The sequence below is a fragment of the Spermophilus citellus genome, assembly GCF_964194105.1.
Source record: "Spermophilus citellus genome assembly, chromosome: 13".
Classification (NCBI taxonomy): Eukaryota; Metazoa; Chordata; class Mammalia; order Rodentia; family Sciuridae; genus Spermophilus; species Spermophilus citellus.
In genome coordinates this window covers 14,754,489-14,778,746 of record NC_138193.1, presented here as the reverse complement: position 1 = coordinate 14,778,746, position 24,258 = coordinate 14,754,489, and the positions used below count along the sequence as shown (strand labels likewise).

Here is a 24,258-nt window from a genome sequence, read left to right as displayed (position 1 = left end):
TCATAACTGGATTTAAGAATATGGCCCATTTTATAGCCTCAAAGAACAGTAATGCTCAACACAGAAAGAACCATCAGATTCTAAAAGTTGCTGTCAGGGTTGGGGATGTGGCTCAAGCGGTAGCGCGCTGGTCTGGCATGCGGGCGGCCCGGGTTCGATCCTCAGCACCACATACCAACAAAGATGTTGTGTCCACCGAGAACTAAAAAATAAATATTGAAATTGTCTCTCTCTCCTCTCTCTCTCCCTCTTTCCCACTCTTTAAAAAAAAAAAAAAAGTTGCTGTCACACAATGATCACCAAGGTGACTTGTTCAAAAGGGCTGCAAGCAGTCTCTCAGGCACCAGCCCCAAACCCTCACATCTTCCTCTCTGAAACATGTCCTTTTTTTTTTTTTTTTTTTTTTTGCAGTACTAGAGATTGAGCCCAGGGTTGCTCTGCCGCTGAGCTATTTCCCACTCCATTTTTTATTTTGAGACAGGGTCTTTGAACCTGCCATCCTCCAGCCTCAGCCTCCCAAGCTGCTGGAATTACAGGCGTGAGCCCACACTGCGCCCAGATTGTATCTGTTCTTACTTCTTCCTGCTGAGGGGCCACACTGTGGAGCCTGAATAAGAGACACTGTGTTGGGAAGAGGGTTGAAGGTCTCTGGCAAAAGCAGTGGGCTCAGGGAAGCTCTGGCTTTGGAGTCAGTCACACCTGGGTTCTATACCAGCTCTGCCTGTGCCAAGCTCTGTGACTCTGGGTGGGTTACTCAATGTCTCTGAGCTTCTGTTTTCTTGGCTGAAAACGGAGAATACCATCTTTCTTGAGTTAAATGAGTTCCTGTAGGTAAACACCCCAGAACCTGGTATGCTGCAAACAATCAATGGTAGTCATTGGTATCCTCGACTGTGGGTAACAAGGTGCTTTTCTTGGGTCTTTCTCGCTGTAAACAGAAAGCCCTCTTCCAGGCTGACCCTGGGTATCTTTCAAGTCTTCTTGCAGAGGAGAAAATTACCAAGCTGTCAGTGTCCCAAACCAGGAAGCTGGCTGGACTTGTTTGTGGAGATCACCTCCTGGCAATCTCCTGGCTTCTCCTGGCAACGTGGACCACCCTTGATGAATCCCTGAAGTGGCCTGTCTTATGAGAACCTGGCTCATGACTCATGCCTTACCGCCAGCTCAAATGCTCTGCCTCCTCTGGCTGGGAGAGGAGACGAGGAATGAAGGAGGTGTGGGCAGGTGCCGACACGCAGGTGCCTCTCAGCTGCCCTGGCAGCTACTGCCCGCTCAGGAGGAGGCTTCTCTGGGTCTTTGAAGAAGTCACTTTCAAGGCGATGGCGATTTCTGCTGTAAGGCTTCCTGCTAAGATCTCTGTCCTTTACAAACAGACTAAACCAGCATCAGGGTCATAATCCCTACCAATGAGCTCCAGAAAAACCACACATAAAAACATGAGTTCTATGGAACGTGTGGGCAATCCTGGGTCAAAACTGACTTGCTACAGAACATTCAAGGGCCTTGAACTTGCCAGTATACACTCTGGGTCTTCAAGGAGGTGGTTTCCATGCAATATGTTCTAAATTTATTTGCTGAATGAACTCTCTCTTCGTGGAATGGGAACAGGGATGGGGTGGGGAAAAATGAGCCCACATCTCATCAGAGGCACATTCACAGAATGTCTCCAGCTGGCTTGGGTGGTGTGTCGGGGTCCACTCCTTGGTTCTACAGTGCCTACAAGGCAAGTTCAAGGCCCCTAAAAGATGAGCAAGACAGGGCTCCAAGTTAAAAAAATAAATAATGTGTACTTGCTCCTTACCTTTGGACTTTGAGCCCTGTTTTAGAAGGCAAGGGGTATCAAGAAAAATAGAATTTGAAAAGGTAGAAATCAGCCAGGTGCAATGGCACTCGCCCGTAATCCCAGAGGCTTAGGAGGCTGAGGCAGGAGGATTGCAAATTCAAAGCCAGCCTCAGCAATTTAACAAGACCCTCAACAACTTAGTGAGATCATGTCTCAAAATAAAATATAAAAAGGGGCTGGGGATGTGGCTCAGTGGTTAAGTGCCCCTGGGTTCAATTCCTGGTACCAAAAAAAAAAAAAAAAAAAAAAAAAAGGTAGAATCTTCATTGAGAGTAATAAACATCCATCTAGTGAAGACCAAAGGTTCTTAGTCTGCACACAACACGACAGTTGTGGATGACAAGGGCACAGCCCATCTTCCACATCAGTGCACAAAGTGAAGCTGTGCCGAAGCGTTTCCCTGGAGGTGGAGGCCAGCTCTGGAGGCTGAGTGATGGATGCGGGCTCATTGCAAACTTCCCTCTGGACAGGTTTGCCTCCCTGCCCTGGACTTCATCCATGTTCTGCCTCTTGTTGCCCATTATGTGCCAGAAGCTTATCTGCATCAGGGCCTGTTCCCAAAGTATCGTGAGCAACCAAGTCTTCTGTTGTCAAAGTCCGTCGTGATGCACGGAGTACAGAGTGGGTGCAGGGGCAGATGACCGCCTGGCCGGGATGATCTGGCCTCTGCAGGGAGGTGAATGACGGGAAGGGTCACAGCCCTCACAGTGGTGGCATCGTTCTCACTGCAGAGGGGATAGGTTTGATGACACACAGCACAGCTGAGTGCTGGTGGCACTTGGCTCATGAGGCCACAGTGACTCCTAAAGCTTTCATTGCTGCTTCGCTTCTCATGCCTCAGCTCAAGAGAAGTGGCTTCGTCACGCTGGGAGGAAAGAACAAAGGCTCTCCGGACCCACTGGCTTGGCTTCAGGCCACTCGCATGTCTGCTGGTGACCCCTACCTTCTGCCAACAGAGGAAGAGGACATTCCTAAGGAACTGAACCACAATTACTGAGCCTTTCGGACAGGCATGTGACGCCGAGTGCCAAGGGGGAAATGCAGCTGGTCCGGGGGGCAGCTGGCACAGAGGCCTGGGTAGAACCGTCCTCTCCTAGGCGTGAGGCCAAGCAGGCTTTCCCCACTCAGGGACAGCGTTTACGTGAGGCAGAACACTGGCCTGAGCCCTCTTCTTTTTCCTCTATTTATATCACCTCCTGCTTCCAGAAGATTGCTTCCTGACAGGAGGGAAAAAAAAAGAATAAACCCCGGCTGTCCTTTGGGAAAAGCAGTTCTGATAAATGATGGAGAGTGTGAGAGAGAAAATAACTGCACATCTTTGTTTCCAGAGCACCCGGAGCAAACCTGCCCCAAAGTTCTACCTTCTCCTCCTCAGGTTTCCCTTGGCCAGAGACGCACCAAGTTGTCCCCAAGTGCAAAGCATCCATCAAACAATGGCAAGGCAGAATGTGCACCTGACTTCCAAGATAGCCCGGGTTATGCTGCCTTAGCCGGCATAGCCCCTTTCTGTCCTGCCCTGTGGACACGCACAGCAATGCCAACTGGAGCAGGCTGGACCCATGCCCTGGTGCAGTCACCCTAAAGGAATGGAGAGACCAGCAACCGTGCCAGCTGGTCAACTGTGCCATAACGATAAAGTAAAAGCACTGTGTGCCATTAAAATATGGCATATGGGAACGTTTCATATGTGTTTGAAATCTTAAAAAAAATGATTGGAATATAATCCCTGCAGCTCAGGAAGCTGAGGCAGGAGGATTGCAAGTTCAAGCAATTTAGCGAGGCTCTAAACAACTTAGCAAGATCCTGTCTCAAAATTTAAAAAAAAGGGCTGGGGATGTAGCTCAGTGGTGAAGCACCCCTGGATTCAACTCCTAGTACCAAAACAAAAACAAAAACAAAACACATTGGAACAAAGTTCAGACCGTCATCGAGGGTTGTAGCTGTTGGGCCATTCACCCCGCCCCCTCTCCTGCTGAAGAGCTGGATGCAGCAGGACGACTTGTGCAAGGCCCTCTATACATCCTTGAAGATGCTGAGAGGAAACTGTCACAGGGTGAGATGGGTCTGGGATGTGACCACACAAAGGGAGCCTGCTTTCCCTGGTTGGTGAGACCAGCGCTCCTGCCCTTGCGCGTCAGAGTCAGCATCTCCCCGGTTCTTCCTTTCCTGGTGGGCAGGGGCCCTGTCTGGAAGTTGCCCACCCAGCCACGCTCAGCCTCCATCCCCAGCTGCCCCCTACTTGTCTTGGGCTGAGTTCCTGCGGCAGCAGGGACCTTCAGAAAGGGTGTGGCTGGTGCTAGGGAGGCAGTCCCTATGTCACCCAGGATGCCCTTGGCCTTTGTTTGCTCTTGTGGATGGAATGAGCACTCACACTAGGGAATCATTACTGGGTGAAAGGGATCATTTCCAGCCTTGAGGTAGAAGCAGAAGCCACCTGACATACGATGCACCTCACCAATACCTCGCCAGTACCAAGCACATGCCGGTGGGTATTCAGACTAAACCTTGGTGACATCTGTGATATACATTCTCTGTGAGCCAGAAAACCTTCCAAGACAGGAAGGAGCTCCCAAGACAGGAAGGAGCCTCCAAGACAGGAAGCCAATTGCTGAGCTCCCTCTCTACTCTTTGTAGACCAGGCAGGTCACCAAGATGCTCTAGTGGAACGAAGGCAAATTTGAAGGCTATTTATATCAATAAGCTCAACTTTATTCCATAAACGAAAACTGACATAATCCTTGTCCATAATCCACAAGCCTCACACTTCTCACTGGCTCCCTGGCCATCCACTAACTCTCTCTGCCTCGGCCTGACTTCCACACTGCCCATATTGGGGTCGCAGCTCCCCAGTCCAGCTTCACCTCCTGCCATGCTGTCACAAAGGACACATGTTCTGAACCTTCGAGAGAGTCCTCAGTCCCTCAGAGCCACTGCATTGACACCTCCTTCCACGACACCCTTTTTCACCGGAAACTCCTCCATTTTCATCTGTCGAAATCAGGCCAAGCTGGGGCTGGACTGTGGCTCAGCAGTAGAGCGCTCACCTAGCATGTGTGGGGCGCTGGGCTCGATCCTCAGCATCACATAAAAATAAAATAAAGGTGTTGTGTCCAACTACAATTAAAAACAAAATATTTTTTAAAAAGTTATGCCAAGCTGTGGAGGTTCATGTGTCACCTCGACTGGGTTGTGCAGTGCCTGGCGGTTTGGCTGGACACCGTTTCTGGGTATGTCTGTGAGGATGTTTCCAGAGGAAATCAGCAATAGAATCAGCAGACTGAGGAGAGCGGATGGCCACCCCAGCATGAGTGGGCATCGTCCAGCCCCCACAGGAAAGGATGAGGAGGATTCTGAGATGTGGTCTTCCCCCTTAGCCAGAGGTCTATGCACAGGGTCCCCTGGTTCTCAGCTTCCAGACCCCCATCCCACCCCTGGCTCTCCTGGGGCTCCAGCTTGCAGATAGCAGCTCCGAAGCCTTCTCGGCCTCTGACTGGGTGGGCCAGCTCCTCATAATGAATCTCTTTCTGACCTGACTAACACAGGCCCAGATGAAGTGCCCCCTTTGCTGGGAGGAACAGTGTGCCACGGGCCTCCAGCATCTTTGCACAGCCTTGCAGAACATGCCAATCTGCAAGGCCTCACCTCCCTGACCCTGAGCCATTCCGGGATGGCTCACCTGGCAACGAGGGAAGTCAGTGGCCACGGCAGGACTCCGAGGCAACTGCACCGGGGAGGGCTTGTTTGCTGGCTGCTACACAAGGCTCTCATCAGCTCTTGGCCCTGGGACCCTCAGCCACATGTCCTACCCCTGGGCCCATCATGTGGCCCTGAGGGTCTCATGCCCCCTGGCTGAGGCTCCTCTGCTGGCTGTGCCATGGGTGGCCATGTGGCTTGGTCTAGTTTGGGCTCCTATGGAGCTGGGCCCTACTGGCCAGCACACTTGCTTATCCTCTGAGGTTGAGGATCTTCCCTGACAATCTTCCTCAGAGGCTCTGAGCTGTCAGCCTGCCCAACCCCACAGAGCCCTGACCTCACACTGCGATTGCCTGGGTCACCCTCTCATCTTTCCGTAAGAGACTAAATCCCGGGGCTGGGGAGATAGCTCACTTGGTAGAGTGCCTGCTTCGCACGCACAAGGCCCTGGGTTCATCCTCAGCACCACAGGTGGCAACAGAGGAGGATCTCCCGACCCATCTGCTGAACGGAGGCCTGCTCCGTCACCACCGATGCTCACTCAAGTCCCACCAAGAGGTGCCTGGCCTCATGCCATCAGGCCAGGTCTTCTCAGCAAAACCAGAGCTTCTGAAACAGAAGTGAATCAGCAGGCCGAAAAGGGACGACGTAGGGGACTCAGGCTCTGACTTACGAAAGTCCCCAAGCTCTGCCACACGTGTGATATCTGGTAGCCCACCAGCTGCCCCGCCTGCGGCGCGATCAGGGGCTTCGTCCACCTGACGTCCAGGTAACCTCCGGACTCGTTCAGGGACACAGTGACGTTTAAAGGTGCCACCGATGGTGCTGCAAAGAAAAGCAGAGGAAGGTAAAGAGCCACAGGGACAAGCGCGGTGGAGCCACTCTCCTGGTTTTCCAGGGGTTGGCCTTCAAGTGTCCCATGAAAAGCACACACACAAAAAATGGAAACTGAAAACAGATTTCTGTCGTCACTTAGGGTTCATGAAATATGACGGGAGCCCCAACCAGTACGTGGTCCAGGCTCCCGGAGCCTCAAGATTCACTTCTGAAGCTAAAAAGGCCACAAGCACTGAAGTGGGATGACAGAGAAGGGCGGGAAGGAGGCAGAGGGCGCTCGTGGGCTCCTGGAGAGACCCCCAGGGTGGCCTTGACACCTGAGGGCTGCACAGTCCCCAGGCCGACTGGGGAGCAGTTCTGTGGTTTCTAAGATGTTGAAGGCAGGGTTGAGGTCAGTCTGAAGCTGCCACCACATGCAGAGGCAGGTTACTGATCGGAATAGAGATCATCAGTCAATGAAAAGTGTTAGGCAGCCCCCAGGGTCTGCAAGCCATCCATCGCCTGGGGACCACCTCAGACACTGACACTCACAGATGCCCAAGTCCCTCCCACAAAATGCAGGATTTGCACAGAACACCCTCGTCCTGCTCTCAGTCATCTCTAGGTGACTTGTGGTACCTTCAACAGGGTAAACGCTCCATAAATAGCTGTTCTGCTTCATTGCTTAGGGAATAAGGATACCAAGAACAGCACAGTTGCGATTTTTCTCTCAAATGTTTCTGATCCTTCGTTAGTTCGATCTGAGGATGCTGAACCCACGGATGCGGGAGGCCCGCCGAGTGTGTATTATAAGCGTGTGTGGGTGTAAGGACACAAGTGCATGGGTGCATGGGACACAAGTCAAGACCATTACTACACTCTTTGGGGAGTGAAGAACTTGACAGTGTCTATTAAAATTGAAAACAAGCTCTTTGACCAACGATTTTATTTCCATAAATTCAATCTATAGCTGGAGTTACATTCATTGCAATGTAATGGGAATAAATGCCATTGGTCAGTAAATTATAATATAAATTTTGATACATTTCCCAATGGCATACTAACTACCCAGTCACTGAAAAGAATGAGGTATATTATGTGCATTGATACTTAAAAAAAAAAAAAAACCCAACAGGGGGATTGCAAAAAAGTACATGTTGGACCATTTTAGAAATAAAAAAGTGATTTATATAAAGAAGGAATTTAAAAATTGGAATAATATACACCAAACTGTATGTTGCCTATAACTGTATTTAAAGACTCCATATTTCTCATATGTCAGAAAGGAAAACAAAGCAAAATTAAACAAAAAACCATGATAGTCCTCCTCATCCCTACTGACTCTGGGAGCAGAAACCATGAAGGTAAAGCTCAGCTCAGCTTGGGAACCATCACAGTCACATTGCCAGCGCCGTGCCTATGGGATAAGACACACACCTTGCAGTCTGCTGCAGAATTTATGAGTGAGCATGCTGACTCTGCAGGCCTTTGTGTCTGCCTCCTCCTAGAACTCCTCTACAGTGACAAGAAGGAATTTTAAGGGCAAAAAGTAGTCAGTAGGTAGCCGAGTGTAGTGATACACGCCCATAATCCCTGCAACTCTGGAGGCTGAGGCAGGAGGATCATGAGTTCAAAGCCAACCTCAGCAATTTAGTGAGGCCCTAAGCAATTTAGTGAGATCTGGCCTCAAAATAAAACATTAAAAAGGCTGGGGATGTGGCTCAGTGGTTAAGCACCCCTGGGTTCAATCCCTGGGACCAAAAAAAAAAAAAAAAAATTGTCAATGGTAGAAGAGAAATTGTAACACATTTGAGAGCTGTAACTCAGCAAGTCTATTCTCCCCAAAGAACATGGGGAAGCTCAGTAGCCGAGGGCCCAGGTACTAAAATGGGGCAGGTATGGGAAAATGTACATCACATTTTCTCTGTTCTTTGTGTATGTGATCAAAATAGACTCCACTGTCATGTATAACTAAAAAGAACAAACAAAAATAAAGTAAAACCTGTTCCTAACAACAACAAAGAGACAGACAAAGAGTTAAAGCCAAAAAAATCAACAATGGAGATAAATATTTGACTAACCCAAAAGAAGGAAGAACAGGAGAACAAATACACAAAGAACAGAGAAAATGTGATGTACCTCGGTCCACCGGACTCAAATGGCAGTGCCACACTTGAATGGAATAAATGCCCCAATTTAGAGGCAGAGACTGTGAAAGGATTAAAACTCAGTGGGAGTTGGGGGTGGAGCTCAGTGGTAAACTACCTGCTTAGCATGTGTGAGGCCCTGGGTTCAATCTCTACTCCCCTCTAAAAGCAATGTGTATTCTGTACTTGTGCACATCTACACAAACATACATGTAAAATATATGTAAAAACAAAGTATATGCCACCTTATGAAACAGGTGTCGATACAACAAGCAGGAAAAAAAATCAGTAGGAATACAGGTTGAAAACGACCATCAGCTAACTGGACCTAGTTGTCATTTATAGGTCACTCTCTGCTGTGAGAGCAACATGGTTACCAAGATGACCAGACGAAGGGTCTCCAAGTTGCTTAGGGCCTTGCTAAATCACTGAGGCTGGCTTTGAACTTGTGATCCTCCTGCCTCAGCCTCCTGAGGTGTGCACCACTGTGCCTGGCTGTGGTTCTGATTTCTAATTTAGCTCAATCCCCCGTCCTCAAGCCCTCAAAAGTTTCAGATCCAGACCCGTCTCTCCATCTGTACTGACTGTGACGCTGACTGTACAAGGAGGGACACAGGGCGGGGAAGAGCCTGTGTAGGTGAAGTGAGGACCCTGAACTGGGGACAACAGAAACTACGTGACCGGAAGGGGACAGAACTGCCACGGCCATTCCCTTGTTCACAGAAAAGGAAAGAAATCTAAAATCAAAAGCGATACAGAGAAGAGTCTTTAAAGTGTAAGGATAGTACCTAGGTACAGTATCTAGGTAAAGAAATTACCTAGGAACAGTACCTAGGTAAAGATAGTGCCTAGTGCCCGCGGCTGGGGTAGGCCCTCATGCAGAACAGCCTGGAAAGCACCTTTGGGCTCCCGGCACCTCATGGGTGCTGAGCAAATGTTAGCCAGACCCAGGTCACTGTTTCTTGAGTTTAATGCTATGAATAATAACTTTTGTGTATCATATTTTAATTTAAAATGACACTGGTTTTTAAAAGTGTGCATTATCTTCCTGTGTAAAAGAAAACACTACCAGAGGTTAGCATGGATGTTTCCCCTAACCCCTTTTAAAGTGAACACTAAAAACCAGGCCCCAGGAAAAGGTCTGAGTGTTCACACACCCCGGGAGTGTCCACCGTGAGTCCCAGGAATTACCTCCTTCGGTGGTGCTGGCCAGAACCCAAGGGCTCGCTGCTGACCAGCCTATCTCATTCATGCAGGACACGCCAACGCTGTAATTAGCCAGGGCTTGCAGCTGCTCGATCTGATACAGATGTGGGGTGGCCGAGGTGTAAAAGGTCATGAGCGAGCCGTTACTCAGCGGGTCAACTTCCTTGACCTGAATAAAGTGAAGGTACGGACCAGCGTTAGTCAGAGGGTGGGAATGCTCAATCTGGCACAAATGCCATCCTCTGCACATGGCCCTTCCTCTGCACCTGGACAGGGACAGATCTGCTTCCTCTCAGGGCACACACGACTTCTTCCACCATTGCTCAAGCTACTGGGGTAGCCATTGGGGATGGTGGGAAATGCCTATCCTAAAGATTCTCACTGTGGTAGTTAACAAAGCAACTAAGTATGATTATATCATAATGGTTATAGCTCACATTATACTAGAAGATAAAATAAGGTAATCCCTCCTCTCCCAGACCCACTTCTTTTTTTTTAACATTTATTTTTTAGTTGTAGTTGGACACAATATCTTTATTTAATTTATTTATTTTTATGTGGTGCTGAGGATCAAACCCAGGGCCTCACACATGCTAGGCAAGTGCTGTACCACTGAGCCACAACCCCATCCCATCCCAGACCCACTTCTATTATTATTATCATTATTATTAATTTTTTTTTGGTACTGGGGATTAAACCCAGGGATGCTTAACCACTGAGCCACATCCCCAGCCCTTTTTATTTTTCATTTTGAGACAAAGTCTCGCTAAGATGCTTAGGGCATTGCTAAGTTGCTAAGGCTGGCTTTGAATTTATGATCCTCCTTCCTCAGCCTCCCAGGTTTCTGGGATTACAGGCATGTCCCTCTGCCCCACCTGGCCCCACCTCGATTCCTGATCTCATATTCCAGATGTTTCACAGAATATGCAACACAGGCAATACCCTGCATATGACTGGCACAGCCTAAAATATTTACCCTCTGGCCCTTTAAAGACAATGCTTTCCAGATCTTCCTCTGGGTAGATGGATTTGTTGGCTTCACTTTTTAAAATTTATGTTCTTTATATGATGTAGCCTGAGAATCCACACTCTTGCCTTTCTGAAGCTAATTTCAGCAGTGTGCCCTTTCTTCTTTCCCGTCTGCACTCAAATAGAAACTCAACTCCACAAGCACACACAGGTAATGCAAATTTTATGGCATTTGGGGGGGGGGGGGAGATACAGCAAAGGACCATTTACATTTCATCCAGAAGGTTTTTCCAAATCTCCTTTAAACACGGATTTCCTCATCCCTTCCTGCACACACCACAAGCCTCCCCACACCTCTCTCTAAATGTCTGTGTGCACAGCAAGAGACCCAGAAAAACTCCAGTCCTGGGCCAAAGCTACCTCTTTTCCTCAAGCACACCTCCTGTTTGGGGTTGGGGTGATAGGAGATTTCTTTTTCTCCCACTGCATGTTTTTTTCTACAACATGAATACTTATAAAATCTGAAAAGACAGACAGTACCATGTAAAACTAACAGCAATGTGGAAAAAAAAATCTCCACTCCATAAGATATTGCTTGCCCTTAATAACAGGCGTGCAATTATGGGATGGGAATGCACGGTGCTGTAATTTCAGGATACGGGTTGCAGTGTAGGGCAGCAGGCCAGAAATGACCATTTTGGAACTCTACATCCCCTGGTGGGTGCCGTGAGGGGGTGGGGGCCGAGCTCCACCTCTGACTCAGATCCTGTGGGGAACAGGAAGGTACCAGTTGTCCCGAGGAGCCACCGGTAGAGAAACAGGGCCCTGTGCTTATCTTGGGCGGCAGAATTGACTCTTTGTTTTCTCGCACTGGAGTACACACTCCTTCCTGTGACAAGCCATGAGGATGAGGCTGGCTCTGTCCCCACCCGGTTTCCAGAGCCACAGGTGGAGCATCCCCAGGCACCCACACTCCTACAGCACGCCCCTGGAAGGAGCCGAGCTTCTGGAAGGTCCTTCTCATGGTCCCTGGGGAGAGGGCCTGGAGCGGCAAGGACTAGGTGCCAGAGCTAAAATTAGACATGGAGCATGTGGCCCAAAAATGGGTGACGGAAGGGCCTAACGTCAGGAACAAAGGAAGCAGAAGGGTGTGTCCTGCTAGTGTGTGGATCTGAATCTCCTCCAGAACATTCATTTGTTACCAAGTCAGAGTTTAAAATTGTAGCAAAGCACAGAGCCATACTTGGTGGTTTCAGGAATGGGGATTCACTCTTCATCAGCAAAAGGTACAAGGGTAACTCCTGGGGCCCATCCCACTAACCCAGACCTGCTAAAGGAAAAAAGGACACTCGGTTCAATACGAATTTCAAATAATTTTTAGTACAGATAAATCATAGAGCACTGTGTCCTGTGTTCCTGTGTGCTAAGTCTAGCAGTCCCAGTGGAGAGGAAAGGAGGACAGGATCCAAGATGGGCAAGAGGGCCTGGCCTCGGGCTGTCCTAGGGTGACGTTTCACGATACAAAAGCCACGGCACAGACAGAGCAGGGGAGGCTTCTCTGTGACCATCTCCCACCTTCAGGGGTGCCTGGCACTCCCAGTCCTTCCAGCCATCCCTCCCTACCTCACATCTACCCTGACACCCCCCCCCCCGAGGTGTGGGGAGGGTCTTCCTCAGAGCCCCCCTCAAGTTAACAGCCCTCAGGAGAGAAGGCAACCCCCGTTTAGCGGGGCCCATTTGAAAAGGGCTGGTCCACATGTCAGTGACGTTATAAATGAAAAATGTCGACTTCTAGGGAAACACGCTCTGCATGTTCCTAATAATAGAGGCCTAAAACACATGATGAGGAAACTGATAGAACTGAAGGGAGAAATAGACAACTCAAAAATAAAACTTGAGGGGTTGGGGGAGTCGCTCAGCAGCAGAGCACGCACGTGCTCAGCATGCGTAAGGCCCAGGGTTCCATCCCCAGGGGTCCCCCCTCACAAAAGCTGAGACCTCAATTTTCCACTTCCAGTTACAGATAGGCTTACTAGGCAGAAGAGCAACAAGAGAACAGAAGACCAATGAGACCACCAACCAACTTGACCCACCACGTGTAGAACACGCCACCAACTACAGCCAAATACACATTCTTCTCGAGTGCCTCTCAAACAGTCTCCTTAACAAACTTAAAATTACTGAAATCATAATAAGTATATTCTCCAGACACGATGTTATTCCATTAGATATCAGCAAAAGAAGAAAATGTGAAGTTTGTACAACTACGTGGAAATTAAACAACATACTCCTATAACCAAGAGGACTAAGATGAAACGCCAGGGAAAAAGACAAAAACAAAAAACTTGAGATGACTCAAAACACAACAAAAAGTAACTTTATGTGATGCAGCTAATGCAGTGCTGAGAGGGAAATGCATAGCATATATGCCTCTACTTAAAAAGAAATCTCCCATCAATTACCTAATGGTCTACCTCAGGAAATTAGAAAATAAAGAGAAAATTAAACTGGAGCAAACAGAAGAAATTGAAGACTAAGGCAAAAAGGAATAGGATGGAGGTCAGAAAAACAACAGAAAAAATTTCAAAGAAACAAAGTTGGTTGTTCAAAAAAGATCAGCAAAACTGGCAAATCTTTAGCTAGACTGATCAAGAAAAATGAGAAAGGGAAGATGCAAATTACTAAAATCAGGAATGAAAGGAAGGACATTACTATGAACCTCAAAGAATTTAAAAGGATTATAATGGCATACTATGAATAATGGTAGACCAACAATTAGAAAACTTAGATGAAATGATTGAATTCCTAGAAACACACAGACTATCAAAACTGACTCAAGAAGAAATAGAAATCTGAGTAGACCTACACCAAGTAAAAACACCGAACTAATATTAAAAATCTTCCCAGAAAGAAAACCAGGGACCAGCTGGCTTTGCTGATGGATTCATTTAAAAGATTTAAATATTCAAGAAATAAGGCATACTTCCCAACTCATTAAGCCAGCAAGATGCTAATAACAAAAATCAAAAAGAGCTATCATAAGAAAGCATAAAAAGCTGAATAAAAAGCTCTTATGACTATAGACGCAATTAGATGGTGGTGTGGTTGGGAATATACTCAAAACCATTGGACTGTATGCTTTAGATGGGTAACTGTTACAGAATATGAAATAAACCTAAAAAAAAAAAAAGTGTTTAAAGAAAGGTGGCTATTGGCTGGGGATGTAGCTCCGTGGTAGAGTACTTGCATGAGGCCGTGGGTTCAATTCCTTCTGCCACAAAAAAAAAAAAAAAAAAAAAAAAAAAGGCTATCCCTGATGATAGCGTGCTGGTACCTGGGAGGTTTACAAAAAAAAAGGTGGACGAAAATTAAGCCAGGATATGTGATAATGTTAAACTCTTGAAAATATTTGTACTTATTTATACTTTTATGTATAAGAGCTTCTCCATGGCCACATCCCTCCTAACATTTGGTATTATCACATAGTCTTTGTCAGTAGAATGGATGTAAATGGTATTTGTGTCATATTAAAATTTTTGCTGATTTCCAATAATTTTATTCTTATGTTTTATTTTTATTCAGTACAAGGCCTCATCTATATTGGCCACAATTTTTCAGTTGAGTCAATCTTGCATTTCTTACTGGTCCGTCTTTATTTTTTAAATCTTCTGATATTATTACTTTGTAATTGTTGGGAATATCTTCTCCCACTTGTAATTTGTCTTTTTATTATTTTTTAGATTTCTTTTGTTGAAAAATGTTCTTAAATTTAATATGGGAAATGTATTAATAATTTTGAACAATGCTAATTGAATCAAATTGACACGTTTAAAAAAATGTTGTCTACTCTTCAACAAAGCCAAAATATATGAACCTAAATTTTCTACTGAAATTTTTAAAGTTTTGACAACAAAAATTCTTAATCTATCTAAAAAAAAAAAAAAATTAAGCCAGGCTTCCAATGGTGGGATAGGGTGAAGGTTATTTTTAGGGATAATGCTTATTTTTATTCCTCAGAGAAGGGACAGCTGTTAAATAGAGTAGGAGGCACTAAGGGCAGAGAAAGTAATTGTTTGCTATCAAAAACATCTGGTTGACAACATTCTTCAGAAGCCACTTCCCTGACTTGGCAGGCTGGCCTATGTGAGGGTGAGACTTTTTAAGTAATAAACAAGGCATTTAGAAGACAGGACCATCCCTGCCCCGTGGGTGACACGCACGGCAGAATGCACTCTCGTGATCAGCAGATGACCCTGGTGCTTGGTGACCTGCTCCACGCAGATGCTCCCCGGGCTGCGGAGCACAGGGGTCCCAGCTCTGCTTTGGGTGTCACAGGTGCCCAGGATGCCACTCAGTTCTGCCGCTCAGAGGCTGTGGAAGGGCTCGGACCCTGAAGCACTCTGTATTTCTAGTCAGGCGTCTGCAAAGTCCCTGGGCCATTGTGGCCACTGGGTAAACAGTAGTGTTAATGCCACTGTTTCCATTTTTGTGAAAGGAATGCCCGGGAGCAGAGCTTACATCAGGCCAAGGTACCATTTTAGGACGGTCAGCCTATATTTCTGACAGCACTCTTTTATGCTGGTTGTAAGTAGTGGTTAAAAATGGCTCAAGAGTCACCAAGGCCTGTAATCCCCAGGGTCCCCTGGGAGACACTGGCTAGGTGCTACTTTTAACAGCAGCGGGTGACCTGTGTGCTGCTGGCCTGTTGGTCCTTCACAGCACCAGCCCAGGAGAAATGGGCTTCTCTCATCAGGAATGTGTTTCTGTAATTAAAAATGAATCTCACTGGGCGAGATAGCAAAAGCCTGTAATCCCAGAGACTCGGGAGGCTGAGGCAGGAGGATGGCAAGTTCAAGGTCAGCTTCAGTAACTTAGTGAGGCCCTAAGCAACTCATCGAGACCCTGTTTCTAAATAAAAATAAATAAATAAAAAAGGGCTGGAGATGTGGCTCAGTGGTAAAGCATTCTTGGGTTCAATTCCAGGTATTAAAAAAAAAAAGAATTTTCCCTGGTCTCATGATGTTCTCCCTTGGAAACAAGCCTTCTTCTGGTTGGGTGCTGGGCAGTGAAAGAGAAGGAAGCACATGGTGGACAGAGGGTGGTGGACACTAGCTGGGGAGTCGAGGCATGTGGATCCCGTAGGGGAAGCTGGCAGAGCGGGGCTCAGGAGGCAGGACGGGGAGCAAGTCCTGCAGGGCACTCTGCGAGGTTTACCTGGATGCTGCAATTGCTGAATGGAGAGTATCCGTCAAAACCTGGGACCCAGGAGATGAGAACGCTGTGAGCCGTGCTCTTGTGGATGCGGACTTCTTTTGGCGGGGAGGGAATTGCTAGGGAAACACAAAGGCACAAGCACAGTCGTGAGCCCTGGAGGCCAAAGCCACTGAACAAGTGCGCTTTACTACTTTGTGTCTTGCGATCAGCACGAGGACCCCGTTTCCAAGAGGAGCCAGCTGGACTGTAGGGCAACGTCCCTCCAGCAATGGGAGGGCTCTGCCTATGCCTGGGAAGTAGGACTCGGCCACTTCTCTCATCCCTGAGAAGCCACGTGGAGGGCTTCCTGTCCTTCACTGAGTGCGTATTCTTGACACTGCTTGTGAGGCCACTTGGCTGGATACTGGTGCAGTGAACAGGGACGAGAGCCACAGCCCTGCCTTTGTGAAGTGCACAGCCCCGTAGGGAGGCCCACATTGGCACCATGATGGTTGGAATATGAGGGATCCCAAGAAAACTCAGGTGTGAAGCACTGTGGGGATAGTCAGAGGCGAAATGATTAGATCGTGAGAGCCGGAACCTAATCAGTGGATTAATCCAGTGACCTGGGTTAATTGGGTGGTAACTGCAGCCGGTAGGGTGCAGCTGGAGAAGGCAGGTCACATGTCTTTGGGGTTTATATTTTTGTCCCTGGTGAGCAGAGCTCTCTCTCTCCTGGTGGCTGTGACCTGAGCTCTCTGTCCACCACACCCTTCCACCATACTGTGCTGCGTCACCTGGGGCCCAGGTTACAAAGTCGGCCATCTAGGCACTGAGACCTCCAGAACTGAGTCCCCAATAAACTACTCCTCTCCTAAGTCGCTCTTGTCGGTCATTTTGGTCCCAACAACACAAAAGCTGACTGCAACCACCAATGACAAGAGGGCCCTGTGAGTAGACGAGAGGGTGGCACAGGGCTGCGTGTGTGTGTCCATGTGCGTGTGTGTTCGTGTGGTGTGTGTGTGTGCGTGTGTGTCTGTGTGCATGTGTCCGTGTGCATGTGTCTGTGAGTGTGCGTGTCCATGTGCATGTGTGTCCGTGTGCATGTGTGTGTGTCCGTGTGCGAGTCTGTGTCCATATGTGTGTCCGTGTGCATGTGTGTGTGTCCGTGTGCGAGTCTGTGTCCATATGTGTGTCCGTGTCCATGTGTGTGCGTGTGTGTCCATGTGCATGTGTGTGTGTGTGCGTGTGTCCGTATGTGTCCGTGTGTGTGCGTGTGCATGTGTGTGTCCGTGTGTGTCCGTGTGCATGTGTGTGTGTGTGTGCGTGTGACGCGTGCCTGTGTAGGGGATCAGCTTTCCACTAGGCCACAGGTGAGAATCAGAGGACAGGGCAACTGCTTCTGCTGGGGCCAGGTTCCTGCCACAGTGTGCCTGCAGCCACCTAAGTCCCCTGTGGGACAGGGAGGGCTATCTCAATGACAATCCAAAGGAGATTTGAAAGCTTGGGGCATCTCGTCTTTTCACATTGAACTTAATTGTCAGTAAAATTTAATCTAATACAAGACGATGACCAGCATTCTTGTGAGCTTACCATAGGCCATTTTGTGTCATTTGATTGTAGCTAAAACCCTATTAGAGAGCTGGCCTTACAGTCCCTTCCTGCAGATGAGGAAACTGCACAGAGAAATTAAAACTTGCCACAGGTCACAGAGGGGTATAAGCAACAGAAGGCCCTGAGCTCAGGACTGCACGACCCCAGAGCTTGTGTCCTCGGCCAGGAGGAGGGAGGCCTATTGTGAGTGACATAGGCAGACGGGCGGGAGCACCCACAGGCCCGGGAGGCTAGTCCACCACCTGCCCAGGCATGGCCTGGGCACTGTGACATACCTGCTCTACACACAGTCCCTTCTGTGTAAATGGGGACGGGGAATACCTGCTCCGTGAGGCTGGGGTGAGGCAAGACAAGGTCAAATGTGTGGCCTGAGCTAGGTGGGGAGGGAAGGAACAACAGGGGACAGCAGGGGGTGGCCTGGGCCACGTTCAGCAGGGAACCTTGATGGACCTGCCTCTTCTAGATCCAAATCTGACCACATACATTCCAGCAATAACACTTTGCAGGAGGTGCCAGGAATTGAACCCAGGGAGCTTTACCCCAGAACTACTTCTCCGGCACTTTCTTTATACAGATATACATTTTTGAGGCAAGATCTTACTAAGTTGCTAAGGCTGGCCTTGAACTTGCAACCCTCCTGCCTCCGCTTCCAGAGAGCTAGCATTACAGGGAAACACCACTGTGCCCGGCTTCATAGCAAGAATAATTCAGAAAAAGGGGATCTTGGTTGCTCTGACATAAATTTTAAAATAAATGAAAGCCCAAACACAAGTTTGGGAAACAAGATTCTTTACAAATTTACACCCACTCACAGATTTCTGAAATTCCCAACATATCTTTTGGAACTGTCATAATGGGACTTGTAAAAAAGGAAGGAAGTTAAACCCTTCCTCCAGGGATCACTTTGAGTTTGCTCACTTTTAAAAAAGTTCCAGTGAACTTTTAGAAACCGCCCTTTCAAAGCCGGGTGCGTTGGCACACACCTGTAATCCCAGCCGCTTGGGAGGCTGAGACAGGAGGATTGTGAGTTCAAAGCCAGCCTCAGCAAAAGTGAAGCGTTAAGCAACTCAGTGAGACTCTGTCTCTAAATAAAATACAAAATAGGGCTGGGGATGTGGCTCAGTGGCCAAGTGCCCCTGAGTTCAATCCCTGGTTCCAAAAACAAAACAAACAAACAACAACAACAAAAAAATAACATGGCACTTTCACAGCCTTTGTCCGGACAGACGACCTGCTGAAACTAAAATCAGCAAAAGAGAAGAAGAGTTTCTTTTGTAGTTTTGCACCCCTCTCCTGTGTGCCAACCTCGACCAGCACCAGCTCAAACAAGCTGCTTCTTTCCTGCATTGTTTCCCCAAGGATAAGATGAAAGAAACACGGTCCCAATATTACCTCTCCAGTGTATGCGATGTATCCAAATTATATAATATATGTATATGTAATATGCATCATATGATGCATTTATGTAATCTATGTTATTTATTAATAATATTAGTAATATAATTAGTAACAGATATGTATTAATTTTATATTAAAATTAATAACATGATTAATAATAAGTTGTTATTCCATATATTATATGAATACACATTATTTATTATATAAATTATAATATATTTTATGTATATGATTTATAATATATTATGCATATGATATATGATATAACATTATTATAATATATATCTAAATTATGATCAGATGGCAAAACACGAGGTGTGCTTGGATTCTAAGAGTAAGGAAAAAGACGTGCGAAGAGACACGGTGGCTTTAGGGTGACCCTTCCTCTGGTTACCACACCCTTGGATTCCAGAGGAGGGAGGCCATGTGGAGGGTTGGAAGGTCTCCCCAACCTGTTTCTGTCATTGTCATTCCCAGTGCAGGACACTCAGCCCCACTGAAATCCAAGCTCACAGGAAGCAGGGAGAGGAGGAGGAGGAGCAGGAGCTGGGCCTCACAGAAGACAGACTGTGATTGCTCTCTCCTCCCGGCTCCTCCCTCTAAGTCAACAGCTGGGGACACTTGTGTCAGGCCCAGGTGGCCCAGGAAGGACAGAGTCTACTCCCTGGACTGACTCCTCAAGCAATCCCTCCTCCAGGGCTCTTCAAAGTTGCTGGGAGAAGCTCAGGGTGGAGGTGGAGGTAGGAGCTACTATGCTCAGAGGTGAACATGTCAGAGCTGCTGTGTTTACCAAAGACTTATGTGCCAGGTATTATTATTATTACTATTTAGTGCCAGAGATTGAACCCAGGGCACTTAACCACCGAGCCACATCCCCAGCTCTTTTTATTTTTTATTTAGAGACAGGGTCTCATTGAGTTGCTTAGGGCCAAGTTGCTGAGGCTGACGCTGAACTCACGATACTCCCGCCTCAGCCTCCCCAGCTGCTGAGTTACAGGCGTGTGCCACCGCGCCTGGCTGTGCTAGGACTGTGTGAGCCCTTTATTTGCATTCGATCATTAAGCCTGGACAATATGTAGGTTCTATAATTATCTCCGTTTTTCAGAACCGAAGGCTGAAGTCACAAAGGTGAAGTGACTTGTCCGAGGCCATAAAGAAAGTCAGTGGAAAGCCAGGGCTGGACGGGAGCAGCTATCTACAGGAGCTTACCCCGGGCACCCCAGCCCCAAGCCCGCGGGCCCTGGCCATGCTGCTCACCTTTGATGTTGATCTGCACGCCCTCGGACACGGTCAGCCCTTTGTCGTTGTGGGCCTCGCAACTGAAGACCGCCATCTCCGTCAGACCTGCAGTGGGAAGGCACCATGAGACCTGGAGTAGGGGATGGGCCACTCCTACTGGAATCCTGGGCTCAGCATTCAACCATTTCTCGGCTCACCGCTTCAAGCCCAAAGCACAGAGTTCAGTGAGAAGGTGTGCAGACTGCAGACGACCAAACCATGAACACAGAAAAGCCCCTGGTCCCAAGGCAGGCAGCCCTGCACCCCAAAGGCAGCTCCTTCCCCTCCAGGCTCTGACTGGGGAGGCGGCAGCGTTGGTCAGACTTGCAATACTGCGGGGAGAGGGCAGACTCGCTGTCCCAGCACCAAGAAGAGTGGGTTCTGAGGCTGGTCAGCCGGTTCCACTATACCCATGTCACTCTGTGGGGGACATTTCAGAATACCAGGGAGAGCAGGGTGAGAGCACAGGGTCAGCATTTCTGCCGTGAAGCCGTGAAGCCTCTGCTACCAGCAACAACTGATGGGTTCCCAGAGAATTGCTAAGTGAACACAGGCCCTGTAACTAAAGGGAGGGAAGACGCCGAGCCAAAGGAAGAAGAGTCCATCACTTCAGAGGTGAGAGACACCTGAGAAATGGATCTTGGCTTTTAAAACCACCCTCCAACCAAAGGAACCAGGGCTGCGTGGAATAAGGGCGGCTCTCGGTCAGGGCAGGAGCAGAGCGAAATCACCCAGACCGGGCATGTACCACTCGACGGCACATCCAAGGGATGAGCCCACGCAAGCAGTTCTTTCTGATAGTACCAGGGATAGAACCCGCAAGTGCTCTACCACCAAACCACATCCTCAGCCCTTTTTTTCCTTTTCTTTTCAGACAGGGTCTAAGTTTCTTAGGGCCTCGCTAAATTGCTGAGGCTGGCCTCGAACTTGGAAATCTCCTGCCTCAGCCTCCGAGTTGCTGGGATTACAGGCGTGCACCACCATGGCCCTGAAAGAGTTTCCAACGGCCAAACTGGAACAATCTGAGCAAGAAGATAGCGTAGCATTGCATTATAACCCCAAGTATAAAATCAGCACTCGGAGTCCACATGATATGGGAACAGCACCTCCGGCCGGGGCTTCCTCCTGGAAGGAGAAAGCCCAGTGCGATCCTAAGGAAAGTGCAACCTGCTGCAAACACCTGGAAAGGGCCAAGGTCAAGGACACAAGGAAAGTCTGAGAAACAGAAAGGTACAGGGGAGAGGGCGGAATGTGGAATCGTGAATGAAATCCTGGGACAAGCAAAGGACAGAGGTAGTGACAAAGGAAACCTGAACTCAGTCACCAGGAGGCATCAGGAATGGCGCATCAGTTGTGACAGACGTCCCACGTGATGGTGATGCCAGTGTTACCGTTGTTTAGCATCCTTGCTTCCCCAATGTTGAAGTATAACACCAGAGAAGCAGCCGAGGCAAGGTCAGAGTGGAAAGTAGAAGCTTTATTAAGGACAGCAGAAAAGACTTCTCCCGGAGGAAGAAGGGGACCCAAGAGGTGGAATCCGTGGAAGGGCGAAGTCTTCCCCTTTTTATAGCTAAGGTTTTGGTGAACTCTTCCCTTTTTTACAGCTAAGGTTTTCATCTGCCCCCCCCCCCATTCCTGTCCTTTGTTCAGTTATGTTTCAGTGATGGCATGTAGGTGGGAAGGCCCGAAGGGTGGGGCACAGGTGGGCCAAAGAAGTAATCTGGGCAGGAAGGACTTTGGGGTCAGCATCTCCAAGTTTGCTGAAAGCTGTTTCATTAACATTTCTTTGGTGAAAATAGTCATCTCTCAATGCTGAGATTTGATGGTAAAATCAACTGGGGCAAAATTCTACAAATGATTTTCCTTAGAGTTCTTTCATTTTATTTGTTCAAAAATCACAAAAGTAGTTTATCTGCTGAGCATATATTATAGAAGAGTTTTAGATACACCATCTAATGCATGAATGAATATAGTTATTGGCCAATCCATTTTAATCAGATTTTTATTTATATAAGTAAATATTGAATGCTGATAATATGTTGGTCATGACTACTGTTGCTTTGTTAGTGATTCAGTATCTTGTACTCATATAGCATATTGACTTATCATGGTTTATCTTGTTAATGAAGATTTTAATCATTAAAAGCATTCATTCATTCACTGAAAAAAAAAAAAAAAACATTTCTTTGGGATGGGCTCTGGGCCTTGGGGACATTAACATTCTGCTCTGCTTTTCCCGGGACTCCATTCTCAACATGGCCTTCATTTTCGATTTTACTCCATATTAGACCCAATTTACCTAACTACACTGACTACCTATCTTTAAATCTGGCTTCTCCAGGACCGCAAAAGTGAAAGTGGGATTTACCCAGATCCCTTGGCCTATCCCCCCGCTTTCTTTAGATCTGAAACTGTGCTAAAATTCAAAAGGTTATGTTTTAAAAACACAGCTCTGTCTACTGTTTTGGTTGATTCTGCATCTCTGGCACACAGAAGTGTCACTGGTAAAGAAAATGAGGTATATATACACAATGAGCTCCATTCAGCCACAAAGAAGAATGAAATTATGTCATTTGCCAGAAAATGGATGGACCTAGAGATCATTATATTTGTAAAATAAGCCAAACTCAGAAGGTCAAGGGTTGGGAAACCTCAAGGTATGTGGAAACCAGAGAGGAAAAGGAAAAGAACCGTATGGTGGTGGTGGTGGGATGGTCTCAAGAAAGTCAAACGGAGGTCAGTAGAGGAGGGATCAGGACGTAGGAGATGGGGGGGGGGTGCTGGGAGTGATATTGGCCAAATTATATTGAAAGGGTAAAGTTTCTAAGCTGGAAAGTTTGAATTAAAATGTAAAAGATTAGGTACTATTAAGTTCCTCTGTTACACCCAGATTCCTGAGATAGTTAAGACAACGCCCTACTGGCCATTCAGCCTAGGGCCCTGTGCAGTTCGTCACAGGGCCCGAACCAATCAGTTTGAATGTGTACCCAGTTTAGAAGTGACCAATCACCCCTGCCCAGCATGTTCCCGCCAATGAATGTACTAATCATGTTTCAGAGTTGTTGTTCAATTTTCCCGCGCCTCATGATGATTTGTTCTGATGTATGCAAAGCCCCCCACCCTCTCCAAAAAGTGTACTTAAGCTCTGCTTGACCTCTGCTCTGGGCTCCGGGCTGCTCTCCCTTCTTGAGTGAGCACGGAGTCCCAGCGCGCTGGAATGGATCCAATAAATCCCCCTTGCCATTGCATGAAGCTAGTCTCGTGGTCTCTTTCTCCGACGTTTCGCCGGACCCTTACAATATAGTTACATTGTGTGCATGTACAACTATGTAACATCAAATCCCATCATAGACACAACTATAATGCACCAATTAAAACATATGGAGGCTGGGCTCAGTGGTGCATGACTGTAATCCCAGCAGCTCGGGAGGCTGAGGCAGGAGAGTCACAAGTTCAAAGCCAGCTTCAGCAAAAGCAAGGCTCTAAGCAACTCAGCAAGACCCTATCTCAAAATAGAGCTGGGATGTGGCTCAGAGTTCAAGTGCCCCTGAGTTCAATCCATGGTACCAAAAAAAAAAAAAAGAAAAGAAAAGAAAAAGAAAAAAGCCAGGTGTGGTGGCTCAGGCCTATAATTCCAGTGACCTGGGAGGCAAAGGCAGGAGGATCACAACTTTGAGGCCAGCCTTAGTCCTTAAGCAACTTAGCAAGACTCTGTCTTAAAAAAAGGGGGGGGGGGCGTGCTGGGATGTGGCTCACTGACTAAGTGCCCCTGGGTTCGATCCCCTGTACCAAAAAAGAATTGTGAAAAATACATATCACCTCTTAGATATTTGAGGCTTGTATTCTAAAAATTTTCATGATTTAAGCAGTTGCAAGGGGCTGGGGATGTAGCTCAAGCGGTAGCGTGCTCGCCTGGCATGCATGCGGCCTGGGTTCGATCCTCAGCACCACATACAAACAAAGATGTTGTGTCTGCTGAGAACTAAAAAATAAATATTAAAAAATTCTCTCTCTCTCTCTCTTAAAAAAAAAAAAAAGAACTTAAGTGCTAAGAGCCACAGCCAAGTAATATGATGCATGGCATTTTTGGTTGAAAGGTGA

At 47.5% G+C, this 24,258-nt stretch overlaps 1 protein-coding gene across 1 annotated transcript in view; it reads right to left on the bottom strand.

Annotated features, from left to right (window-relative positions):
- The window catches only part of MERTK (MER proto-oncogene, tyrosine kinase), a 104,535-nt gene that overhangs the window by 32,009 nt on the left and 48,268 nt on the right, over positions 1-24,258 (bottom strand). The window contains exons 5-8 of the mRNA XM_081264787.1: positions 20,137-20,223; positions 15,889-16,004; positions 9,691-9,874; positions 6,210-6,361 (exon numbers count right to left, since the gene is read on the bottom strand). Of these exons, the coding sequence (XP_081120913.1) occupies positions 6,210-6,361; positions 9,691-9,874; positions 15,889-16,004; positions 20,137-20,223 (539 nt within the window). The remainder of the gene's footprint in view (positions 1-6,209; positions 6,362-9,690; positions 9,875-15,888; positions 16,005-20,136; positions 20,224-24,258) is intronic.